The 22,521-nt window shown below is 52.7% G+C and overlaps 2 protein-coding genes across 12 annotated transcripts in view; one reads left to right on the forward strand and one right to left on the reverse strand.

Moving 5' to 3' along the window:
* On the reverse strand, positions 1-20,009 carry CASKIN2 (CASK interacting protein 2). Of its 9 annotated transcripts, none has more exons than XM_031965799.1 (21): positions 19,846-20,009; positions 19,690-19,750; positions 16,495-17,095; positions 11,887-11,938; positions 11,213-11,310; positions 10,498-10,643; positions 10,286-10,381; positions 9,989-10,119; positions 9,787-9,895; positions 9,130-9,238; positions 8,778-8,872; positions 8,294-8,555; positions 7,829-7,953; positions 7,493-7,553; positions 7,285-7,376; positions 3,951-4,061; positions 3,766-3,867; positions 3,170-3,308; positions 1,304-2,752; positions 1,007-1,223; positions 1-891 (listed from the first exon to the last, which is right to left on the reverse strand). In XM_031965799.1, the coding sequence occupies exons 3-21, from the start codon at positions 16,586-16,588 to the stop codon at positions 798-800; spliced, it is 3,582 nt and encodes a 1,193-aa protein (XP_031821659.1). In that variant the 5' UTR covers positions 16,589-17,095; positions 19,690-19,750; positions 19,846-20,009; the 3' UTR covers positions 1-797. The 9 variants fall into 9 exon arrangements, with proteins under 9 accessions (XP_031821659.1, XP_031821656.1, XP_031821660.1 ...); XM_031965796.1 differs by lacking the exons at positions 19,690-19,750; positions 19,846-20,009 and adding exons at positions 17,845-17,938; positions 18,309-18,522; XM_031965800.1 differs by having other exon boundaries at positions 19,699-20,009.
* The window catches only part of TSEN54 (tRNA splicing endonuclease subunit 54), an 11,525-nt gene continuing 8,937 nt past the window's right edge, over positions 19,934-22,521 (forward strand). For all 3 annotated transcript variants that reach the window (XM_003768468.4, XM_023502555.2, XM_031965811.1), the window contains exons 1-4: positions 19,934-20,279; positions 20,593-20,757; positions 20,957-21,020; positions 21,116-21,199. In XM_003768468.4, coding sequence (XP_003768516.1) covers positions 20,206-20,279; positions 20,593-20,757; positions 20,957-21,020; positions 21,116-21,199 — 387 coding nt within the window. In that variant the 5' untranslated portion in view covers positions 19,934-20,205. The remainder of the gene's footprint in view (positions 20,280-20,592; positions 20,758-20,956; positions 21,021-21,115; positions 21,200-22,521) is intronic.

Below are 22,521 nucleotides of genomic sequence, written 5' to 3' on the forward strand. Positions count from 1 at the left end.
TTAAGTGGAATGAGTCTTTCATTGAAGTTAGTGTCGGGAAGGAGTTAATGGTCAGAGAGAGGGGGCTGCTGACCTTGCTAGAGCCCTTCCCTGCTTGTTAATAGAGAAAATTCCATTTAAAATATACACCTTTCTCTCTGCTTAAAAAATCTGGAATTACACAAGTTGGCCCACAACACAGCCTGCACCCCGCCCTCCATCCCAGCAGCTTTGTGGGAGCAGGGGGAGGAAGGGGAAAGTGAGTCAGGAGACTGACAGCACCTGGCTATGGCGGCTTCACTTCCAAGTCCCTACCCCACGCAGCCTATTTACAAGTCCTATATACACACAGAGGTCTGGTCGGGGTTGGACGCTGGGACAGCAAGGAAGACCCATCCCAGACAGGGCAGGGGCTGAGCTCTGCGTGCCCCGGGGCCAGGCCCCCAGCTGTCCTATCTCTGGGGAAGTCCTTCCCATCAGGTGTGCCTCCCGGGGCAGGGGATGAAGCCTTTGTCCCCCACACCCGGAGAGGAAGCTTTTCCCCGAGGCCGTGTCCAAGGGGCCCAGCCAGCAGGTCAGATTACACAGGCCAGGTGCTGGCGCAGGGCCCGAGTCTGTCAGGCTCCAACAAGTTTGCTCTGCCCTCCGGCCGGGGCTGTGAGGGGTGGAGCTGGGCTCCCGACAGGTATTGGCTTAGGAGCAGCCATGGGAGGGGGCAGCTGCTCCTCGCAGGTCCCTGCCCTCCAGGCCTTCTTAACTGCTTCCCTGCCGGAGGAAGGGCCACACCCGGGCCGGCTGCACCGAGGGCTGCTTTCCCATCAATCCAGCATAGCATCCAGCTGGTCAGCTAAGGCGTCAAACATGGTGCTGATGTCATCCAGAATGTGCTTGGAGTTGCCGGGCGGGGAGAGGCTGGAGGAGGGGGAGAGGACTAGTCAGTGCTGGGACAGACCCTCAGGGCCCGCACCCGTGCCCAGCTCCTCCAGGGGGTGCTAGGAGCTTCCCCACCCCGCCTCCCCCCTCTCACCCTTCCCGGTCCTCAGCAGTGATGCTCTTTTCAGCCGCCCTCAGGGCGGCGGCCAGGGAGGAGCTGGTCTGCTCCAGTCTCTGATGGGCATGGGCAGCCACGGGCGCGCTCTCAGGCTTCGGAGGGGGGGCGGGCCGAGGGCCAGGCTTGGGAGCCAGCTTAGGCCCCGAGAAGGCCAGTTGTGTACAAGCCACCGACACGGGCTTGGGAGCCGTGCCTGAGGAGAAGGAAAAGCCCACAGTTAGGCGCCATCGGGAAGGGGACCCTCCCTCCCCCAGGCAGGCCAGACCCGCGTACCTCCTTCTGGCACCTTGAGGAGGCTCGAGGGAGGAGCCGGGGACTTTGTCTCCCCCTTTGGCTGGGTGGCCACTGAGTCCTCCAGGCCAGACCCAGCTAACTGGGGACCAGGAGCCTGAGTGAAGGTGTTGGAGGGGGGCGGTGCCGTGGTAAGCGTCAGTGGGCTGTTGGGGCCGGGGGCCGGAGGAGTGGGAGGTGCCGAGTCGGGTGGGGGAGACGCTGGGGAATCGGTGGGGGGCTGTGGAGACGGAGGGGCTGAGGGGGGCGGGGGGCCACTGGCAGCCCCAAAAGCCAGAAGTGCCGTCTGCAGCGGCTCCCGCTCCCGACATTTGGGCCTCCGCTTGACAGTGTCTGACTCCGTAAGGTTGAAATCCAGCCCCGGGGGGATAGGGACCTCGCGGTTGGAGGGCCCCACAGGCTTGGGCCGCTGCTTGATGGTCAGGTTGCCTTCCTCAGCAAAGGGCAGTCCCTCACCAGAGCTGCCCCGGGATCGGGAGGTCCCTTCAGAAGCCCGTTCCTCTTCCGTGTCTGATGCAGCGCCCCCGGGGCCAGGGCTGGGAGGGTCAGAAGGACCAGTGGGTTCGCTCAGCGTGCGTCTGCGCGATGCCACAGCCTCTTCTTGGGGCCCTGGGCTCCCAGGAGACAGAAGAGCGTCTGGCGCAGTACCAGAAACAGAACTGAGGCGCTTGGGGGGCGGAGGGGGCGGCCCTTTTCGGCGAGCCCGTAAGGCAAAGGACTGGCTGCGGGGAGCCCCCCTGGTGAGAGCGGAGCCAGCGCTGACCTGGGTCAGGGTGCTCCGGCCGGGGCGCCGGGTCAGCGTGGCGTAGCTGTCTAAGGCACTACCCACGGGTCCTTCAGTCTCCCCTTCGGTCAGTCCTGGGCGGCTCAAGCTGTGGGAGCGGCGTTTGGGGCGGGGAGGGTCGGGAGGAGTCGAGGGGGAAGCAGACAGATAGGAGAAGGCCCTGGGGCCACTAGAAGGCAGCACAGGAGCTGGACTAGGGGGTGAACTATGGGGATGCATGAGCACGTAGGGGGGGGTGTCCTTGCTGGAAGGTTGTTCGTTGCCTTCTGGCAGATTCCTCTCTGGAGGGGGACTGGGGTGCCCTGTAGTGGATCTAGGGGTAGGCTGTTCTTGAGAGTGCCCAGAACCCCTAGAACGGGCCCCAATGCTCTCCTGGCTGGGAGAACGGGCTGGGGGCAAGGTCAGAGGCTCTGGGGTGCCCCTGGCCATGGCGGCCTGCAGCTCAGGGCTGAGTTCGCTGGCTTGGAAGGTGACCAGCCGGGGCCCGGCAGGGCCGTCACCATTCTCCAGCCCTTCAATAGCCATCACCTCTGGCCTCCCTGCCCCCCGCCTCCCACCCCCACCCCCACTCAGACCCTCCCCCTGCAGCAAGCTCCGCCGAAGCTCTGCCAGACGTTTCACTCCCAGCATCAGCTTCTTCTGGTGACCTGGAGAGGAAGGCAGAAGGACTCAGGCCCGGAGGGTCCCAGGCCCTGGCCACCCAGACCAGTCACCTCAAAGAAAGAAAGAAGAAAAAGGACCCCTCCTGCGGGACACCCTGTGCTCGGTGTTTGATGATTGCCTTTTACACGCATTATGTCTCATTTAGGCTCACAGTTGTTGGGAGGGGCAGAGCTGGGTTAAGGGTTTTTAATCCCCATTTCACAGATGAAGACCCTCTAACTCCGGAGCATACAGCTCCGAAAGCTGACAGAGTCATCCCCTGAACCCAGGTATTTCAACCCCAAGTCTGGCACTCTTCCGGGGACGAGCGGGCACCCTGGTGGCTCCCGGCCCCAGCCGCTTCCAGACGGACACCATGGGGGAACAGGACAACACGGGAGGTCGTGGCTCTCCCTGCTTACCCAGTTTATTGACTCCTATTTCCTGTAGCTCCTCCCAGGTGAGGTCAGCCACCAGCCCCATGGAGTCATAGCCACTGCTCACTAGCTGCTTGTGATACTGAGGCAGCCCCAGGGCTCCCAGCCACTCCAGGAGGTCCGCCTGCAACAGTGGCCGTCAGCCCCAAGCCTCAGGACAAGCACCTGTCCAGAGCCCAGGGCAGGGAGTGCCAGCCAGCCCCAGGCACTGCCCATCAGTGTTTGGTCTGTCCTGGTGCAGGGAAGGATGGAGGGGGAGGGGGACTATGGGGGGGGGAAGGGGACTGTGTGTAGGGGGGGAAAGGACTATAGGAGGGGGAAGGGGACTGTAGGAGGGGACAGGGACTGCAGGAAGGGGACTGTGGGGGGGGGGACTGTGGGAGGGGAAGGGGACTGTGGGAAGGGAATTGTGGTGGGGGAAGGGGACTGTGAGAGGGGGGACAGGGACTGTGAGAAGGGGACTGTGGGGGGGGGGGGAAGAGGACTGTGGGAGGGGAGAGAGGGACTGTGGGAGAGGGGAAGGAGACTCTGCTCCTGCACAAGGGGGTGAGCGGGCTCAATACCAGAAATCAGACACTCACGGGGATGTAACTCGGGAGCCACTCCGCAATGTTGAGCTGGGTGATCTCGGTGGCAATCTTCTTCCTGTGTCCGGGCTTCGTCACCCCGATGGCCGTCAGGTCCTGGTACGTGGGGGAAGGCCCATCAGCTCCCATTCCCCCTCTTGGCCCTTCCCTGTCCCTCTCCCTTCCCCGCTGGCACTGACCTCCGGCGTCATCCGGCTGATAGTCGGCACGTCATACCCAGCCTGCAGGAAGTGAGTGGTGTAGCTTTCCAGCTGGAACTCGCTCAGCCAGTTGTGGATAGCCTGAGCATCCTGGGGAAGAAGGGAGACGGTAACTCGGAATGTCCTGCGCCCGGAGTCCCTCCCCAAGCGGCCCAAGGCTAGGTCTGTCCTGGACCCAGTCAACCAATCTGCAAGCCCTTAGTAAGCACTTACTGTGTACTAGACACCAGGCTAAGTCCTGGGACTACAAAGATACAGTTAAAATTCCTTGTCCTCAGTGTATGGGAGAGACAACATGCATACTTATATGTATAATAATATATATATAACCCACATAAAATATATATTTACATTTAATTACTTATAATAGAATATACATAGTATTTATATATAATTAATACATAAAATACATACAAAATAGGTTTGAGATGGGGTATGTTAGCAGCTGGAAGGACCAAGAAAGGCTTCAAGTAGAAGGCGGCACTTAAGCTGAGTCATTACAAGAGATGGAAGTGAGGATGAATTGTACTCTTAACCAGTGCAAAGACAAGAAGGGGGAGATGGAGTGTTGTATGCTGGATGAAAGAGTTTGAGGAGGGATGTAAAGACTGAGAAGGAAGGAACATGCCAAGTTCTGAAGAGACCTAAATATCAAAGTGTATTTTAGAGGTCGTAGGGAGCCACTGGAATTTTTTGAGCAGGTGGATGGATGATCTGTGATTTAAGAAAATTATTTTAGGAGTTACACGAAGGATGGATTGGAGTACAGAAAGGATTGAGGCACAGAAATGAGTTAAGAGATGTTGCAATACTCTAGGAAAAATTCAGTGAAAATCTGAATAAGGGTATTGACCATGTGAATGAAGAAGAAGCGAAGTATTCAAGAGATACTGGGGAGAAAATAATTTCAGGTTTAATAACTGATTTAGTATGTGGGATGAGAATAAAGACTTGAAGATGATACCAATATATTTAACATATATTTTTAATATATTTAACATGTATTGGACTACCTCCCAGGCAGGGAACAGAGTGGGGAGAAGGAAGAGAAAATTTGGAACAAAAGGTTTTACAAGGGTCAGTGTTGGAAATTACCCATACAAATGCTTTGTAAATAAAAAGCTTCAATAAAAAAAAAAGAAGAAGATGATACCACTGTAATGAAATTGGGTAATTGGGAGAAATGTTGATGCACAGACAAGGAAGTTTGAAAGGGCACTGAGTTTTTAGAATGGAAGGTAGGTCCCTCTTATTACTACTGGACATCTGGTTAGAGTTGTCCAGTAAATAAGTTGGTAAAATGGAGCACAGGAAAGAGACTCAGGCCAGATAAATATAATGGAATACAAATTACTTGAGACAATTGATTGGTTGAATTTTTTTATCTGTTTCTATTTAGTGACGAGCCACAGATGGGTGGATATGCTTCTACCAATACTAGTCTAAGTATAAAATGTCTAACCAGATGAAACCATTTGAGCTGTCTTCTCCTACCTACTATCAGTCAGGTGTGTGATGGACTGCATGCTGTACATGTGTTTTGTTACTCTTATATGTTGTGTTTTTAGTTCTGTGGTTTTCCAAGGAAATGTGCTAAAGTTGTAGCTCTTAAAAAGTGCATTCCAATGACAATTAGAGATACTGCAGTCCCTGTTGAAGTCAAGTATTTCAAGAATCCTTCAAAGTAGAAAGGAAAGTGGCAGAAAATAAAAAATAATGTGAAGCACAGACAGACTGCTATTGCTAACCACCTAAGAAATTAACTGAAAACTTTCAGAGGGACCTAGCAGTTGAAACAGTTATTACTGATTTCTCTATAGTGCAGCATAAGCTTCCTCATGTTGGAGAAACAGAAAAAGAACATTATTATTAACTTGCTATAAATTTTATTTCATTTTTGCTGAGGCAATTGGGTTAAGTGACTTGTGCAAAAAAGTAGATGGAGTTACCAAGAAAGTGTAGAGAGAAAGAGGCTTGGGGTTTGCCCATAGTTAGTGCTCGTGACCTAGATGATGGAGCAGGAGAGGAGACTGAGAAGGAGTACTTGGAGAAGGAAGGGGAAAACCAGGAAGAGCAAATAAATTTTATTTTATTTTATTTTTTCTGAGGCAATTGGGGTTAAGTGACCTGGTCACACAGCCAGGAAGTGTTAAGTGTCTGAGGCTACATTTGAACTCAGATCCTCCTGACTTCAGGGCTGGTGCCCTATCCACTGTACCACCTAGCTGCCCCCTTGCTACGAATTTTAAATGCTTGTCACAAACAAGACAATACAAAAACTAGACTGAAGGTGATTTATTAATGAAATTACTTTCATTCAAGGTAATACCAAAACTACTGTCAGAAGAAGTAAAAGTGACCTTGTGATATTTGAGCATATTCATTCACAGACTACAAAACAACTACTCAAAAAAATGTTTGAGGAATTTTTTTTTTTTAAAATTTCTAGAGGGCCCAGAAGTCTCATCTGTATTGAGAAAATGATGAACATGTTGATACACTCAGAAACAGAATTATAGAAATTCTTAGATGGAGATGGGTACCGTTCCATGATCTCACATCAGCTTGTGTCACAAAAGATTAAGACATGTATCCAAGAGATGGAGAGAAACTAACTTCAGTAGTCTGGGAAACTGACAGATTTAAGCACCAATGAAAACTTATGGAAAATAATCAAAGCTAGACTTGGGAAAATTAATTGTTTGTCAAAAGCGCACTTAAATCCAATGGAATAAAAATGTGACTTCCTGATGAAAGTGTGAATTACAAAGTGTGAATTCAATGCCAAATCATGGAAAATAACTGCAGCCAAAAGAGGACCTAGGGCACATCAAAGTTTTGGAAAGATGAAAAAAGTGAAAAGATTTAATGTATGTCAATAATTTTTCATCATTTTACTTTGTTCCAGTTCATTTGTACTGTAGGTCAAGGAGTCATCTTTATAAAGATGGTAATGGAATCCAAAAAAGTAGATGAAGTTACCAAGAGAGTGTAGAGAGAAAGAGGCTTGGGGTTTTCCCACAGTTAGTGCTCATGACCTAGATGATGCAGCAGGAGAGGAGACTGAGAAGGAGTAGTTGGAGAAGGAAGGGGAAAACCAGGAAGAGCAGAGTGGGAGCATCCTAGAACTCCTGCCCCTTAGTTCTGGGTTCTGTTTGTGTCAAGGACTCCTCACCACCCAGAGAAGCCAGGGGGTGAAGCATTTCCTGGCCGTATCCTCAGCGTGCCCTTATCCAATAACCCAGGTATGGCCAAGCCCTCCTCCGACCCCATGGTCTAAGAGGCAGGGATGCCCTCCCAGACAGGGGCATACCTTCCCCTCCAGCAGCTGTTCTGGTCTCACATCCTGGTTGAAGATTTGCTCCCTGGGGCGATGATTTGTCAGAGACCAGTGGCTCAAGTTTTCTGGGAGAAGCAAGGGAGATGCAGGAGAATGAGTGCAGGATCCCGGCCTCCTGGATTCTGCCCACACTCCGAGCCCTGGGCACCCATGAACCTCTGTCTGCCTAGCGTTCCCTCACCTGGCAGGGATGTGGGGTGCAGGCCAGGCAGAGACAGGTCCTCTCCGGCAGGGGTCAGTGGCTGTAAGGGAACACCAGAGTCAGGGGCACTTACAGCTGGGTGACCTGAGCAAGTCACTTAACCCAACTCCCTCCTCCAAGAAAGGAGAGATTCATAGTTGGTTGCCTCAGTCCCTCCCCTGCCCCCAAGAGAAATTTATAGCTGGAAGGGACCTGAGAACGAGTCCATGAGCCCTCGCTGGGCCAAGAATTCTGATTCAACCTTTCTGCCTCCTGTTGTGCCAGGAGGAGGCACTTGCTGCCGAGCGCCCGCTTGCGCAGGGAGTCGCCCCATACCTGGGTGTTTTCAATGAGGAGGCCGGTGTTGTGCCCGTTTGTGCCCTCTGAACTTTGACCGCTCCCTGCACTTCGGATGCTGCCCACGCTGCCTTCACTGCCCACACTGTTCCTGTCACTGGCTGCTGAGAAGAGGGGGAAAAGGATTAGAGTCCCGTCTGGCGCTGCTGGCGATAGGACAGGAGACGTTTGTAGAGAACTTCAGGGTTTGCAAAAAATACTTGACATATATTTGATCCTCACAACGACCCTGTGAGTTAGGGGCTATGATTGTCCTCAGACTGCGATGACGGGACTGAAGCTCAGGGAGATTATGAGCGGGCTTTTTCAGTGCCACACAGAACATGGGGATCTCCCTTCCCATCTCCTACCCCCACGACCAGGGCTATCCCTGCTCCCTCCGGTTTTAGATGCTAGAAGGAATGGGTTAGTGCCAGTTTTCAGGCCCTCAGACAGGAGACTGACCTGGACTATCTGGACTAATGCCAATGCGAGGAAGTTGGCTATAGGTGAGAGGGTGCAGGGAGTCATCGGCTGGCAGCTGAGGGGTCCTGGCAAAATTTGGGCGCAGAGATATGCTCCCAGGCGTGGGGCGAGGTATGGTGACCCCAGCCCGCTTGCTGACCACTTCAACGATGCCCGGTGGGAAGTATCCCACCCGGTCAGTGCCCAGTTGGCTCTCATGTATGTGTCCCTTCCATCGTCCATCAGGGTGTTGCTCAAGAACCTGCAGACATGCATGGAGAACCGGTTCAACAGAGCTTGGGGGCCTACAGCAGATCTCCCTGTTGAGATAGCCCCCTGTTCCTACATCTCTGATGTCCTAATAATCTTTCTGGCCCTGCCCTTCCCCTTAAAGAATCATAAAACCCCATCCATGCAATAGACCATGGCAGTCTCGTTCAACCACCCTGTCAGTGCCGGGACTCTTTTACTATCCCTCCCTCACCGTAATGATGTCTCCAGCCCGGATATTGAGGGCAGTAGGATCATGGAGGTTCCAGAAATCCTTGAGAGCCCGGACTTTCAGGATCCCTGACGCTTCTGAGAGAGAGAAGAAAGCAGAGATGATGTGAAAATTTCTGGGGATCATCTCCCACTTACCCCCTCTTTCCCTCCCCACTCTGTTATGCTGGTTGCAATCTTCCCTCCCAAGCTCCAAACCAAAGTCAAAGGTGAAATTCTCTGTGGGAATCTCTGCTTCCATCAGCTCGGCCCTAATTTTGCTGCCTTCATTATCTCTGCTTGTGCTCTGGGCTCTCCTTGGGCACCTGTCTCCCCATCACGTGAATCCTACTTACCCCGCAGTAACTGCTTGATTTCCCGGCTGGCCTGGGAGGTAGTGAACTGGTTCACGATGTCCAGGGCTGTCTGGTTATATGTATTCCTGATGTTCACATCCACACCACCCTGTGATGACCACTGAGTATCAGTCCCCTTTAAGATCACAATTCTCCCCTCAACTCCAACATCCGCTGGTATGGGTCCCATGGAAACATCCCCAAGAGTCACCCCGTTAGGTTACATTCGGCCTAAAGTTGGAAGGGACCAATTCCATCTCAAAGATGAGTTGCCCTGTATCATAGAGGGAAGTAACACACGGCAACTACATAGTCCACTATGATGATCAGTTCTGATGGATGCGGCTCTCTTCCACAACAGGACGATTCAGTGCCAACTGTTCAGAGATGAAGAGAGCTGTCTGCACCCAGAGAGAGGCCCGTGGGCGCTAAGGGTGGACCACCACATGGCACTTTCACTCTTTGTGTTGTTGTTTGCTGGCATTTTGGAAGGAAGCCCCTGGGATGGGTTTTGGAGCCTGAGTTCACTGCCCCTGCTGCCCACTGTGCCAGGAGGCTGCCTCCTAGTCCTTGGGACACAGGAGTTGCCCAACGCTCACTCTGAATGAGGGAATGCCCCTGCCCGCCCGTGGCCCCGAGGCGCTCTCCTGGCACTACCTCCAGCAGCAACCGCACCACCTCCGTCTTCCCGTAGAGTGCTGCCTCGTGCAGGGCAGTGCCCGTCTTCGTCTGGCGGTTGATCTCGATCCCGGCTCTCAGTAGCTGCCTGAAGAAGGGGAAAGGAAGGATCATGGAGGAAGAAGGGAGGGGGGCGTCTGTTCTAGGGGCTGCCGGCAGGAGGCCCCCAAACAAGAGTTACCTGATAACTTCCTTGTGCCCGTTCTTGGCAGCCAGGTGCAGTGGCGTGGTGTAGTTGGGGTCACTTGGGTCTTTGGCCTCCCCTTCCAGCAGAGCCACGCACAGGTGGCTATTTAGGAGGAGCTGGGTTACCTGTGGGCACCATGTCTATGTCAGGAGCCTTTCGGTCCCAGAAATGCCCCCCCCCCCCCGAGATTGCTCAAGCTCCGCCCTCCCACACCCCAGCATGACATGAGTGGGGAAGCCTTCTCCGGGCCTCAGGGGCAGGTACGGGCCACCTGGGATACGCGAGGCTCACCTTCAGGCGCCCAAACTCACAGGCCAGGTCCAGCGGGGTCTTCTTAGCCTTATTGACCAGGCAGGGGTTAGACTGATGCTGCAGAAGCATTTCTGACTGAGGAGGGGACACAGAGTGAGTAACTCGCCCAGCCTGCTCTCCCGTTACATTGGGGAGTAACCCCGCGGGACGGCATCCACTTCTGAGAAGTGCCGCCCAGAGGCCTCACTCACCACTTCGTAATGCCCGTACTGGGCGGCCAGATGCAGGGGGATCTGCCCATCCAGGGAGGCGGCGTTGACGGCGGCAGCGGCTCTCAGCAGCAGGCGCACGGGCTCCAGCCGGCCCTGCCACGCTGCATAGTGCAAGGGGCGCATGCCTGCAAGGAGAGGGGCAGAGGGGCTGGTTTCTCGGCAGGCAGGGGCAGGGGCGGTGGAGGTGCGCACTGAAACTATCTGGGTTCAGAGACAAGATGCGCAGACTGAAGCGCCTGACCCGGGACCGAAATGGGGAGGGCGAAGGGCAAAACAGGGTTTCTCAGCTTAGCGACATGAAGTTGGGTCGGTTTTCAATCCTATGATAACTGCCTTTTAGTAGACCTGGTTTCCTTTGTAATCCTGTGTATTTTATTTTAGGAATTTAAAATCATTTAAGAAGGAGCAAAATAAGTTTCACCAGAATGTCAAAAAGGGATCCATGACACAAGACAGGTAAAAACTCTGGGGCTATAGTGACCCTAACAGAGCTCATTTACGGTGGTATGGGTTGCGAAGCGCTTTATCTAAAAGCACCCTCACAGCCACATTTCTGTAACTGTCCTCCCTTTGCAGACTGAGGAAAGCTGAGGTGGGATTTGGAGCCAGGTCCTCTGGCCTCCAAGCCCAGGGCTCTTTCCACCACAACTGCCCGGCTGGGGCAGAGGGTCCACGGGAAGTTCCAAGCTCTCACCATTGCTGTCTTTGATGTCCACTGTGGCTTGTGCTTCTAGCAGTAATGCCATCAGTTCTAGGCTGCCCCCCAAGGCTGCATGGTGCAGAGCTGAGAACCTGAGGGACGGAGCACAAGGAGGGGGTCACAATTTAGCACAAGCCCCACCATTCTAGCTCTCTCCCAGCCCATCCCCTGGGCCCCAGAGCCACCCAGGGAACAGGGTGGCAGGAGAGGGCTGGGCTATCTCTGCCCCATGTTCTCCGCCTCCCCTCACTCCCACCGTGGGAGCGCAGTGAGAGGCTGGCTGAATGAAAGGGCTCAGTGTCTGGGCTGAGAGGCCTGTTTGTCTGGCCATCTCCCTCCCCCCTACTCAGTGGGCCCAGAGGAGGGGGCCGTGGGAGCGGGAGCCTGAGGATTTCTACCCTCGAGGGGAGAAAAGGGGGCCCAGCAGGAATCTGACCTGAAGGAATACCCTCTTAGAAAATGAAAAGCTCCTCCCCCTGACCACCCAGCCACATGCCTGCAAGCTCTGTGGCTCTCTGTGACCCCATCCCACCCATTCAGAGCCCCTTCTCCGCACCTCAGGTCCCAGAAATCCAAGCAATGACACCCCAAGTAGACAGCCCCTCGGGGCCTCCTAATTCCTACCACCTCAGTTTCCCAACTGTGGGAAAATAGCGGTGCTCACTCACCCATCTGTATCCTGGTAGTTTACGTTGAGCTTCTTAGTGGAGCCGAGGAGCTCTGAGGGAAGGGGGCAAAACAAGGTCAGGGCCAGAGCCCCTCGAGAGCTCACCCCACGCTCTGCCCCCCCCGCACTGGCACACACACAACAGCCTGCCCTAATCCCCCCGAGCCTGGCACTGACCTCTCGGGGTGCAGGAAAGCACAAGTCCCATGACCCCAGGCCCACTCCCCACTGCTGCTCTGCTCTTCAGAACCGACCAACTACCACAGCAGCCCAGGGCTGCCTCTTCCTACGTCCCCAGACTAGCTTCTGCTTACAGGGACAATGGAGTAGGGGGGGGTGTTTGGGGGGAGGTGGCGTTGCCAGCTCGCTGTGCCCTATGCTGGACAAGCCCATGGAGCACATGGTTGACATTCTTGCTGAAATAGGCAAAGGAGAGGGAGAGAAACCTTGGGGGGGGGGGGTGTCTAAGGCTTAGGAATGTAAGGGCAAATGCCATCCGTGCTTTGGGGGAACCATCTCTTTATTATAGGCCCCAGAAACAATCTTTTGCTAATCTCACGCCCACTATTCAATCTTGGGGACTCTCTTTGGCTGCTGAAATTATTGAGAAACTTCTCTCGTCGTCCCCCTTCCCCCTCTCCCAATGAGATTTTGCGGCTGGGCTAAAAATCCGATTCATGCAAATATTTTATCACTGAACTTGTAGGTGCAGGACACTGGGTTCCAACGTGGGGATACAAAGATAAAACACAACAAACGCCCTTCCTTCAAGTAGCTTACAATCTACTGCACCCCCCAATTCTCGGGGGAAACTTCTCGTCTCTGGAGATGAGAAGTGTAATTGTGCTGTCTGCGGTGACTAGACCTGGGAGGGAGAGAAGGGTTTGAAAAGGGGTTCTATGCAAGCCACCAAAGAAGGATCTGTCAGAGACGGGAGCACCTAGAAGGCCCTTTCTCCTGCTAGTTCCCATCTCTGCCAGGGAGGAAGCTTGGCCCACCCCAGGCCTAGGCAGGGAGCCAGGCTCACTGGTCTAGGCCTGCCCCTGGGTCCCAGCTGGGCCCCCTAAATGCCCCTGCAGCCTAGGCAGGACAGGATGTCATTCCACTAGTGATGAGCCAAGCCAACTGGGGAGTGGCAGGGGGGTATGTGAGGGGAGAGGTGGCGCGGCTCCTTCCCTGAGCTCCCTGTCTCCGGAGACGACTGCCCCAAAGGGGGCCACGTGCAGACACACACGGCAGAGTTTAAGGGCTGCTGACACGCTTGGTGGTCAGGGCGGGAAAAGCTACCCGAAGGGTCCTTCTTTTTCTGGAATTCCACAAGGCGCAGATAAGAGGATCTCCAGCTCGGCCCTGCTCTGGGCGAAACCCCAGTGATGGCCAAGCAGAGGGCTCAAAGGCCATAACTGCCCCGGGGCAGGAGACCTTCTCATCTCCTCCTGGATTCATAGGTGGTTCTGCCACAGAGAGGAGCCAAAGGCTGACCCTCTGGGGAGCGGCAGAAAACTGTCTTACGGCCAGGAACAGGAACAAGGGCCAGGTCACGCTGGATCGCTCCAGCCAGGACAGAACAATGGCCGGAAAGGTGGTAGGGGAGAGAATGTTACCCTGTGGGGGTGGAGTACCACAAGGAGAGTACCAGGGAGGGAGGGATGTTCCCCCGGGGAGCCCTGCCCAAATCCCTCTTCCCCTGAAGGGTCTCGGTACCCTTGGTGACACAGGGTGGGGAGTGGTAGGCTAGCCTGGGAAGACAGGATATGAGGTCAGTACCTCTTCCCCAAACCCCCTCCCGGCTCCAGGAACCAGGAAATGCTTTTCCCCTTCCTCTGATTAAAAAAGGAAAGAGTTCAGAAAAGGGATGGAGGTGGAGAGGAATAAAAGGACGGGCAGGGCAAGCCTAGGCAACCCCACCCCTTTCCTTCAGGCCACCTGCTCCATTCCCCCTTCTCAGTCAGGATGGAGGGGGCTCTTGTATTGTCAACCCCAGGGAAGACAGGCAGTGACTCCATCTGGGCCCAAGGGGACTAGAACAGCTGTGGAGGAGGGGTGAGGTTATGAGAACAGGGCCAATATGGACCGAATCCCCAGCAGGGGACATTGCAGAGGCCCCACTGACCCTGCTCCAAGACCTCACTCAGCATCCTGGCCTCGAGCACAGGAAGGGCCTGCCTCTCTGCCCCCGCAGGTAGCTGGGAAATTCTGGTCCCAGGAGGAAGAACCCGGGTCCTCTTGCCTCCCCTTCTGATTTCAGGATGGGCAGGAGTGACAGAAAAATAAAGAATGCCCTACTCCCCTCACTTGTACTCAGTTCAGCCCTGCCTCGCTACTGATGCCTTTCCTCTGAGATTACTTTCTACCTAATTTGTATATCTAGAACTTGTGGGCACCTAGTTGTTTTACACGTATAAGCTCCTTTTCTTTGTATGATGAATTCTTAACACAGTGCCTAGAACATGGCAAGTTGTTAATAAATGCTTGCTGACTGAATGACTAACTGACCTCCAATTTACACACACAGAGACGTATTTCATTCAAGGACACAAGTGTTTGCACCTTGCCTCCCGTGTTAGAATGCAATCTCCACGAGGGTAGGGACTGTTTTTGCCTTTCTATGCAGCCCTAGTTTTTAGCACAGGATCTGACACAGTCCCGGAGGAGGCTGGAAAGTACCCATTCCAAGCCCGAGATAATCTCTCTCACTCAGGGCCATGTGAAGCCCAGAGCAGCAGTGGGAAAAGGGAGAGGGTAGCAGGGCCAGTTTGTGCCCTCCCTTCCCCTACCCACCACCATGCCCAGTTAGTGCCGAGTCACAAGCAACTCTGCCTGGCCTTGGCATGGTCACATCAACACCGCCCCTGGTGCCAGCCTGATGCAGCACTCAGCATAGGGCCCGGCACATAGTAGGCACTTAAGACCTAGTCACCATCTTCCCCGTCCCAGGGGGAGCAGCTCTAACTTGTATTCTTATAAACCACGAGGACAGAGGCAGCTCAATCAAGGCCATGCTGGGCAGGAGGCCAAAAACAACACAGAGAAGGAGGGAAAAGGGAGGGAAACAGTGTCAGGGTGTGGGGAGAGCAGCACCCTCTCACCAAGTCTGCAGACCCTCAAAGCACAGCAAGACCCAAGCCTACTCTTAAGTGTTCAAAAGTAGGTGGTTCTCTTTGCCTTCCTCTGGCTCATACAACAATCCTAGGCTTCAAGCACCTACCCCTCCCCTTAAGCTTTTCACTCTAGCCCAAGTCAATATACCATTGTAATTGGGAAGGGCATGACAACCTTCAGCTCTAGACCAACACTCCTTTCACGGGTCCCTGTGTTGTAAACGTCCCCTCCCTCCCCCCCAAGTAGGATGTAGGCTACTCGAGAGCAGGGTCATTTTTATATTTAATAAAAACAATAAACAATACTTATATACCCCTTACTGCATTACCACGTATGGTATTGAGCACTCTATAATATTACCTTTTTTAACCTCACAACAATCCTATTTTGCAGTTGGGGAAACTGAGGCAAAGGTTAAGAGATTTGCCATTGGTCACACAGCTAAGCTAGTGAGTATCTGAGGCAGGATGGAACTCAATTGTTCTTAACTCCAGGTCCAGCACCTGCACCTAACACTACGTTTGTCATATAGTACAGACTCAATAAATTCTTGCTGAATGATTTCAGAGACCCATTAGTCAAAGACAAAATATGTGGCCAATACTCAAAAGTCAGGGATAGATGCTGCTCCTTGGGGGCTGGAATCTGGGGTTAGCCCAATTCAGTCTCTGCGGGAGAGGAAGGCTCAAACCTGTTTCTGTAAGATCCCCAAACCCCTGGCCTCCCAAAAATCTTCTTTATGACCTCTCTGGAAGCTCACATCCCATGAAAGGAAATATATATGTTGATGCCAACAGTAACCTCATTGCTCTAAGTTCAGAACTGAACAAGGTGGGGACAACTAGAAGGGTAAAAAGTACTCAGACCTGGAGTCAGGAAGTCTCATCTTCCTAAGTTCAAACATGGCACCTGACACTTACTAGCTGGGCAAGTCACTTAGCCCTGTTTGCCTCAGTTTCTTCATGTGTAAAATTATCTAGAGAAGGAAATGTCAAACCCCTCTAGTATCCTTACCAAGAAAATTCCAAATAGGGTCATGAGGCATCGGACACAAATGAACGATGATTAGACAGCAACAACAGCCATAACTAAGGGGTTTTCCCTATTAGCTCTCGACACTAGGTGTTCTGGAGCTTCTATACAACCGGGAGATGCGGCCCTTGAGGGCTAAAGCTCCCAAAGCCATGAATCTTCTTGGGCCTTTTCCCAACTCATCCCACTCACAAGACTGTAAGGATAACATTACTAATGGAATGATTTCTTTCAGAGCGGTCTTGGCCACATAACAAAAAAGCTTAGTGTCTACAAGGACTGTGGGATTCTCTCTTACCCCCCCACCCCCAATTTGAGTTCCTCCTCCCTCTCAGTCACTATTTAGAACAAGACATGGCCCCCAACCACTGATGTACCTTAACCAACCTTCCCTGCTGCCAAATACAAGGCTTTACACCCAAAGTTGCCCCCCCAAACCCTGTGGCAACCTTCCAGTCACACCAGGGGCACTCACTGCTCTTAGCTGCTTTGAATTTGGCCACCAGCTTCTGCACCCCAGCAACATCCCCATTCTTCACAGCAAGAATCAGGTCCTGCTCCCGCCCCATCCTGAACTGGAAGTTTGGGGCTCTGACGGGCAGGGCTTGAAGAATGGGAGATGGCCCTGGATATCCTGGATTTCAAGATGCCATGACCCAGCTCCTCAGAATGCCTGGCAAAAGATCCGGCTAAAAGTCCTGGGGATGGAAGTCCGGAGCTGAGGAGGAGTGGTGCCTTTGGGCCACTGGCTGGCTGGTGTCAGCAGCTGACTGGTCCTGGTTCCAGGTGCTCAGAGTGTTGCTACCACAAGCAGGAAAACCAATCTTGAGGGCGCGTGGGATGTATGAAGATCTGGACTGAGACCAGCTTACGGCTTCTGACAACTCCGGGATGGGCCAGAACTGGCCACAACACTCTTCCCTGCTTGGTACGGGAATTCCAGTGCCTATCCTGAAAAGTGCCAGCATACCCTCTGGCAGATCATGGTGTCTGTCTCTGTCCTGGAAAGATAAGGCATTCCCCACACAACAGAGGTCTCTTTGCAGGAGAGGGAGGCTCAAATCTTCAGCTATGACCTAAAGAAATTAGAGAGAGAGAAGGTATCAGACATAAGGAGGGCCAAGAGCCAGACACTGCCACCCCAGGACAACTCCAAGGAAATCTCAGATGAATATTGCTTTATGATGAAGAAGGGGACTGAGACGGTTAAGAGGTTAACTATGATGTAAAAAAAGTGGGAAGGGGTGGGGGTGCTGGGTTAATGGGAGGAAGCACTGAGTTCTGGGAAGGGGAGGCTGAGTCACGTATCCATGGGGCATCTGGCAATACCTCAGATGTGGGGCAGGACATGAGGACTGGGGTAAAGCAATCCCCTTCCCCGTAACCCCAGTTTCCTTACACCCACAGACTTGGTGTGGAAAGCAGGGGGCCTAGGGCACTGGGCATGAATCCCAAGGGTTAGGAGGTAGATTCTGTCTGAAATTAAGGACTCCCCATCTTCCATACACATCCTGAGCTGCTCTCTAAAGATCCGATTGCCGTTCCCTTGCTGACCTCACGAGGTATTCCAGGGCTCTTTATGGAAGGCTGGGATGGGCGGAGGAGAACATAGAACAGGACTGTGACCCCCCAAAAGAATCTGTGAGTGGAAGGAGGCAGCGCTGAATGATTGGATAGAGATGCCGGACACCTGTTGCTCACCCATCCCCGATTTGTGTGTTTGTTGGAGGGGCGAGGAAGGGAAGGTGCTCGGAGAATAAAGCAGTCTCCTTTCGGGGACAGAAAAGGGTTAAGATGTCGCTTCCAATGGCTGCCCACCCCTTACCTTTCAACCACGGATCCAAGCGCTAACTTCTCAAACTGGTAACGAGTCAACATCGGTTTTCTCAATTAATCCCAAGCTTTCACCCACCCCGAAGCTGGGGGTGGAGACCCAGAACCTAGGTTACAGGGGGTTCCCTCCTCCAAAACAAACAGCCCTCGGGCTCTCCCTACACCGCTCTGGCAGGTTGGATACCCCCACCCCCATCCCGCTTCCAGGACCCAAATCTCAGCTATCTAGCAAGAGGGCGCCCGCGACTGGGGACGCGGCTCATTATCCTCCTTTCCCTCCACCCCTTCAGAGCCCCCGACCCCGGGAGGAAAACAATGTAATAGCCCTGGAAAGGGGGAACAGCGGGCACTCGCATCAGACTGGGGATTGGGAGGGGTGGGAGTCTGGATAGGAGAAAAGGAAGGGAAGCACAGACTGGAGGTGGGGACAAGAGCCTATCCCGCAGGGAAAGTTACTTTGTATCCTGCTCCAGTCTCGCTTCTCCTCCCTCCTCAGTCCCGGGCCGCCGGTCTCACCGTTCCCAGGTCCAGCCGCCTCGCCTAGGTTCTCAGAGCCCCCCACAACCTCCGGCTACTCCAAGCCCAGCTCCCGCCGGCCCCTCTCCTTTCTCCTCCTTCTTCTCCTCTTCCTCCGCGGCCGGCTAGGCGCCTCCAGCAGGAAATCCCGCCCATCCCCCTCCCCACACCCTCCTCTCCCTCCAGCCGGATTTGGAGCTCCGGAGCTCTGGGGCCCTCCCGGTCGAGCCGTCCGACTGTCACTCAGCCCGCTCCGCTCCGCCTACTAGCTCCTGTCCCTGCCCGACCCGGGGAATCCAAAACTGATGACGCATGCGCCCAGGTGAGACGCGGCTCTCACCCGCCACTCCTCCTCCTCCCTGGACACCCTTTCCCTATCTCGTCCCGGTACCTTTACCCCTCCGCAGAGAATCTTTAGGAGCGGAGAAGGTGGCTAGTGTCAGTATCTTTAAGAAGGCACCAAAGGAATTAGAAGAAAAGAAAAGTGACTCGGGAAGCCTCCTTTCCCCTCTTTCCTTTCACTCCCGAGTTCCAAAAGCACCCCAAGAAAGCTGTGACTCCCCAATTATTCTTGCCCCATGTGTCTAGTCGGAGCAATGGCTCCATCTCGCGGAAGATCCTGAGACGGTCGGAACTCAAGCACTCGGGAGCCCCAGGGGCCGCCCCCAAATCCCTGAGCTATCTGAGGGATTTTCAAGAACATCTCTGGAGAGGCGTAGGGATTCTACCGTTAGGCATCCTGGGTTCTTTTAGATTTTACCGGGGGCTGGTGGAAGGAGGGGCCTAGGAAAAACTGAATTTAGAAGCAGCAACCTCTGCATACGAATCCCAGTTGTTCTCGATCTTAGACCAAATGCTTCTCCTTTCTGGGCCTCTGGTTGAATTAAATGACTTTTAGGTTCCTTCCAACTCCAAATTTATGATCTTGTGAGTTAGGTTGGCTTGTGCAAGACTAGTTCTAGCCCGAAGGCACTCTATTAATTATTCCAGTTCCCGCCCCGAGACAAAAAATCTTTGGGAAAGACAATTTTGCCCCTGGGAAACCCATAATTTGGGGGTTGGGAGTTGAGGATTTTGGCAGTGTGAGGACACTTTCCTGGACCTTGGTAAGGAGGGGACGGGTTAAAGCTTCCTTTTCAGCACTATCTAGAGTCGGACAGCTCTCTGCCCCCCACAACACCCCCAAACCCCTATATCCCCTTATTCCTAAAATTAGGGTAAAGGAAGACATAGGCAAGTCCCTTCATGATAGTTCTAGAATTCCCCGCGTCCATCTTAGAAAATATTCAAATATTTTTCAAATTCAAACCTAGGAACTCACCTCTCTTACCTCGAATCAAGTTTTCTTGGCCCAGCGTCCTGTTCTGGAGTAGTTTTAGCTCCTAAAAAGTGCCAAGATAAGCATACGGTGCCCCAGAATCGTGCATTTCTTTATCCACCTTATTCACTCCCTCCATCCCTCCCCTCCCCGACTCACGGCTCTTCAGTTCTACTTGAGAAATCGTCCTAGAGAGAGTGCTGGGAGGCAGACAAGTGTGCGTATATAGTGGAGCTTAGGTGGGCGGAGATCGGGCTCTTCCGAAAGTCAGACTGTTTACTGTTAACCCTGAGTCTTCAAATTTCTTGCACCCAACCGGACAGACGGTAGTGGCGGCGTAAGGAAGAGCCCGGGAACTCTCCGACCCGGCGGGAAGAGAGATCTAGTCGGCTCTAGGACCAGGGCAGGAGGAAGGATGGATGCAAGACCCTGGAATCTGACGGGCGCTTGGGCCGCGCGGAGTCCGGAGGGTGGAGCTAGAACGGGCCTGCCTGGCTCCGAGTAGTCTGGGTCCGCCTGATGGAGCCTGCGCTGGAGCAGCCGCAGCAGCCCGAGCCCCAGGCTGTGCTGGTGCCCGCTGGCCGCGTGCTTAGGTGGACTTCGGGGAAAAGGGGGGACAGGGGACGGGGCTGACTTTGGGGGGGCTGGAGCCCCGGGAAAGCCTCGTGAGGCAGCTGGCAGGCCACGTGAGGGGGGCGATTTGGGGCAGGAGGGAGGGAGAAAAAGGGATGAGTTCGGGGAAAGTGGGGGCAGTTAGGAGGGAGGATCGGGGGGCTTCCGAGAAGGGGGGCTGGTACCGGCGCGGAGGGTGAGCAGCCAGGGCCGAATAGAGGCAAAGGCTAGGGCAGGGGTTCTCAGGCCCCTCTCCCCGCCTTCCCGTGGCTCTAAGCCTCCCTTCTCTTGCAGCTCCGAGGAGCTATTCGCCGCCCGATCCCGGGACCAGAAGCTGCCCCTGCGCTCCCATGGCCAGAAGGTCTTCCTCCCCGACGGCTCGGAGGCCCAGGAGGAGCAGCTGCAGTTGTGCAGGCAGGAGCTTTGGACCCTTCTTGCCGAAGAGCGAGTGGAGCGGCGGTGGGTGCATAGGTTCTGGGGTGGGCTGGGTAGGAGAGAGACAGGAGGGAGACACGGGCAGACTCCCAGGTAGAGAAGAGACAGAGCCCAGAGACCCAGACCCAGACAGAGCGGCTCCTCTCTGGCCCTGTGTACGCGGTTTTGGGGGGGCGAGTCGCCCCTAACTAGCTCTTCACAAAGCTTTTCCATTCCCTACTAGGGGCAGCTTGGTGACTGCCGAGTGGAGTCCTCAGCATGGGGTGGTCACTTTGAAGACCTTTGCGGTGAGTGTTCATACCCCCTGCTAAAAGCAGGTGGAGGGCAGACCCCTGGTGACCACTAGGTGCCCCCTTTATAATTTCCACTCTCTTTCATATAGGGTAAATTCTGGCAAACCATGGGCTTCTCAGAAGGGGGTCAGCAGCGATTATACCCAGAAGAGGCTGTGTACTTGCTGGAATGTGTAAGTTGCCATAGCTTTTGATGGGTTGCCTTAATGCTTCTGAACACTTTTCCTGACCATGAGTCTCAGTTGCTTTATCTGTAAAATGGGAACAAAAATTTGTGTGGTGAGTGCTTTGCAAACTATAAGTGTCTTCTGTTGGGTCTGTGGAAATTTAAGTTGTTGGAGCAAGCGATTCTATAATGGAGGTCTAAGCAAAAAAAATTTGCAGACTAGTTAGGATTAGAAAGTAAGACACATACTTCAATTATATTTATATATACTATGTGCCTGGCACATTGTTGTTTTTCAATCATGTCCAATTCTTTGTGACCCCATTTGGGATTTTCTTGACAAAGACACTGGAGTGAGTGGTTTGGCACCTCCTTTTCTAGTTCATTTTATAGATGAGGAAACTGAGGCAAATAGAGTTAAGTGACTACCCAAAGGTTACATAGCTAGAAATTTGTGAGGCTGGATTTGAATTCAGGTCTTCCTGACTTTAGAACTCCCACTCTATGCACTTTGACACCTAGATGCTTAACACATAATTGGTGCTTAATAAATGTTTATTGAATGTAGGGATCAGTTGAATGAACAATATACAGGATGCCGGAAGAGTTTTAGTACATAAGCCTTCAAAATATAAAAGCTACAAGCTTACAAAAAATTATCATTTGAAAATTTATTTAAATTTCATTTTCATAAATGGACAAATTTTTAATAATACATTTAAAATTTTTAATTTTAATGAGACAAGGCACTTGGTGTCATTATGCATTGCATATATGCATAATGGGCCCCTCCCTTTGCCATATCAGTCACCTGACCTATCATATTCATTAAAATTTTCTAATTTTATGGTCACATCAAAATTGTCATGTATATATAAAAATCTTGTTCTTTGAATGATCCTAAGTCAAGAGTTACAAATGAAATGACACTGAGCAACATCTAATGAAAGTTTTTACAAATCTCAAAAATCAACTTGTATAGTATAAGATGGTGATTATGTTTACTTTTAATAAGAAACACCTATATTTTAAATTTTTAAACAACTTTTCAAATGTTGTTTTTTGTAAGTTTGGGAGCATTTATACTTCTGAAGTTATTAAAGTTTTCAACTGTACTGAAACTTTAGGGATCCCCTGTTTACTCTTCACAGAAATAGAGATGGTAATGTTTTTATGCCTTCATATCCTGTGTTATTCTCATTTATGTCTTTACCATCAGGACTCTACCCAAAGGTCTTCTGGAGGGATTAATGACCAGCCCATTTTGTGTTTTAATTTTGCATTTCTTGAATATTTTCTTGAATGGATTGTATTGTTGGCAGTACTTAG

This window comes from Sarcophilus harrisii, chromosome 4 (assembly GCF_902635505.1).
Source record: "Sarcophilus harrisii chromosome 4, mSarHar1.11, whole genome shotgun sequence".
NCBI classification, from domain to species: domain Eukaryota; kingdom Metazoa; phylum Chordata; class Mammalia; order Dasyuromorphia; family Dasyuridae; genus Sarcophilus; species Sarcophilus harrisii.

Coding starts and splice junctions, on each gene's coding strand:
- CASKIN2 (XM_031965799.1), bottom strand. CDS start 16,588: ATGGGGCGGGAGCAGGACCTGATTCTTGCTGTGAAGAATGGGGATGTT. Junction 9,896..9,988: donor GGGCACAAGGAAGTTATCAG/GTAACTCTTGTT, acceptor CCCCTTCTTCAG/GCAGCTACTGAGAGCCGGGA. Junction 1,224..1,303: donor CCTCAAGGTGCCAGAAGGAG/GTACGCGGGTCT, acceptor CCTTCTCCTCAG/GCACGGCTCCCAAGCCCGTG.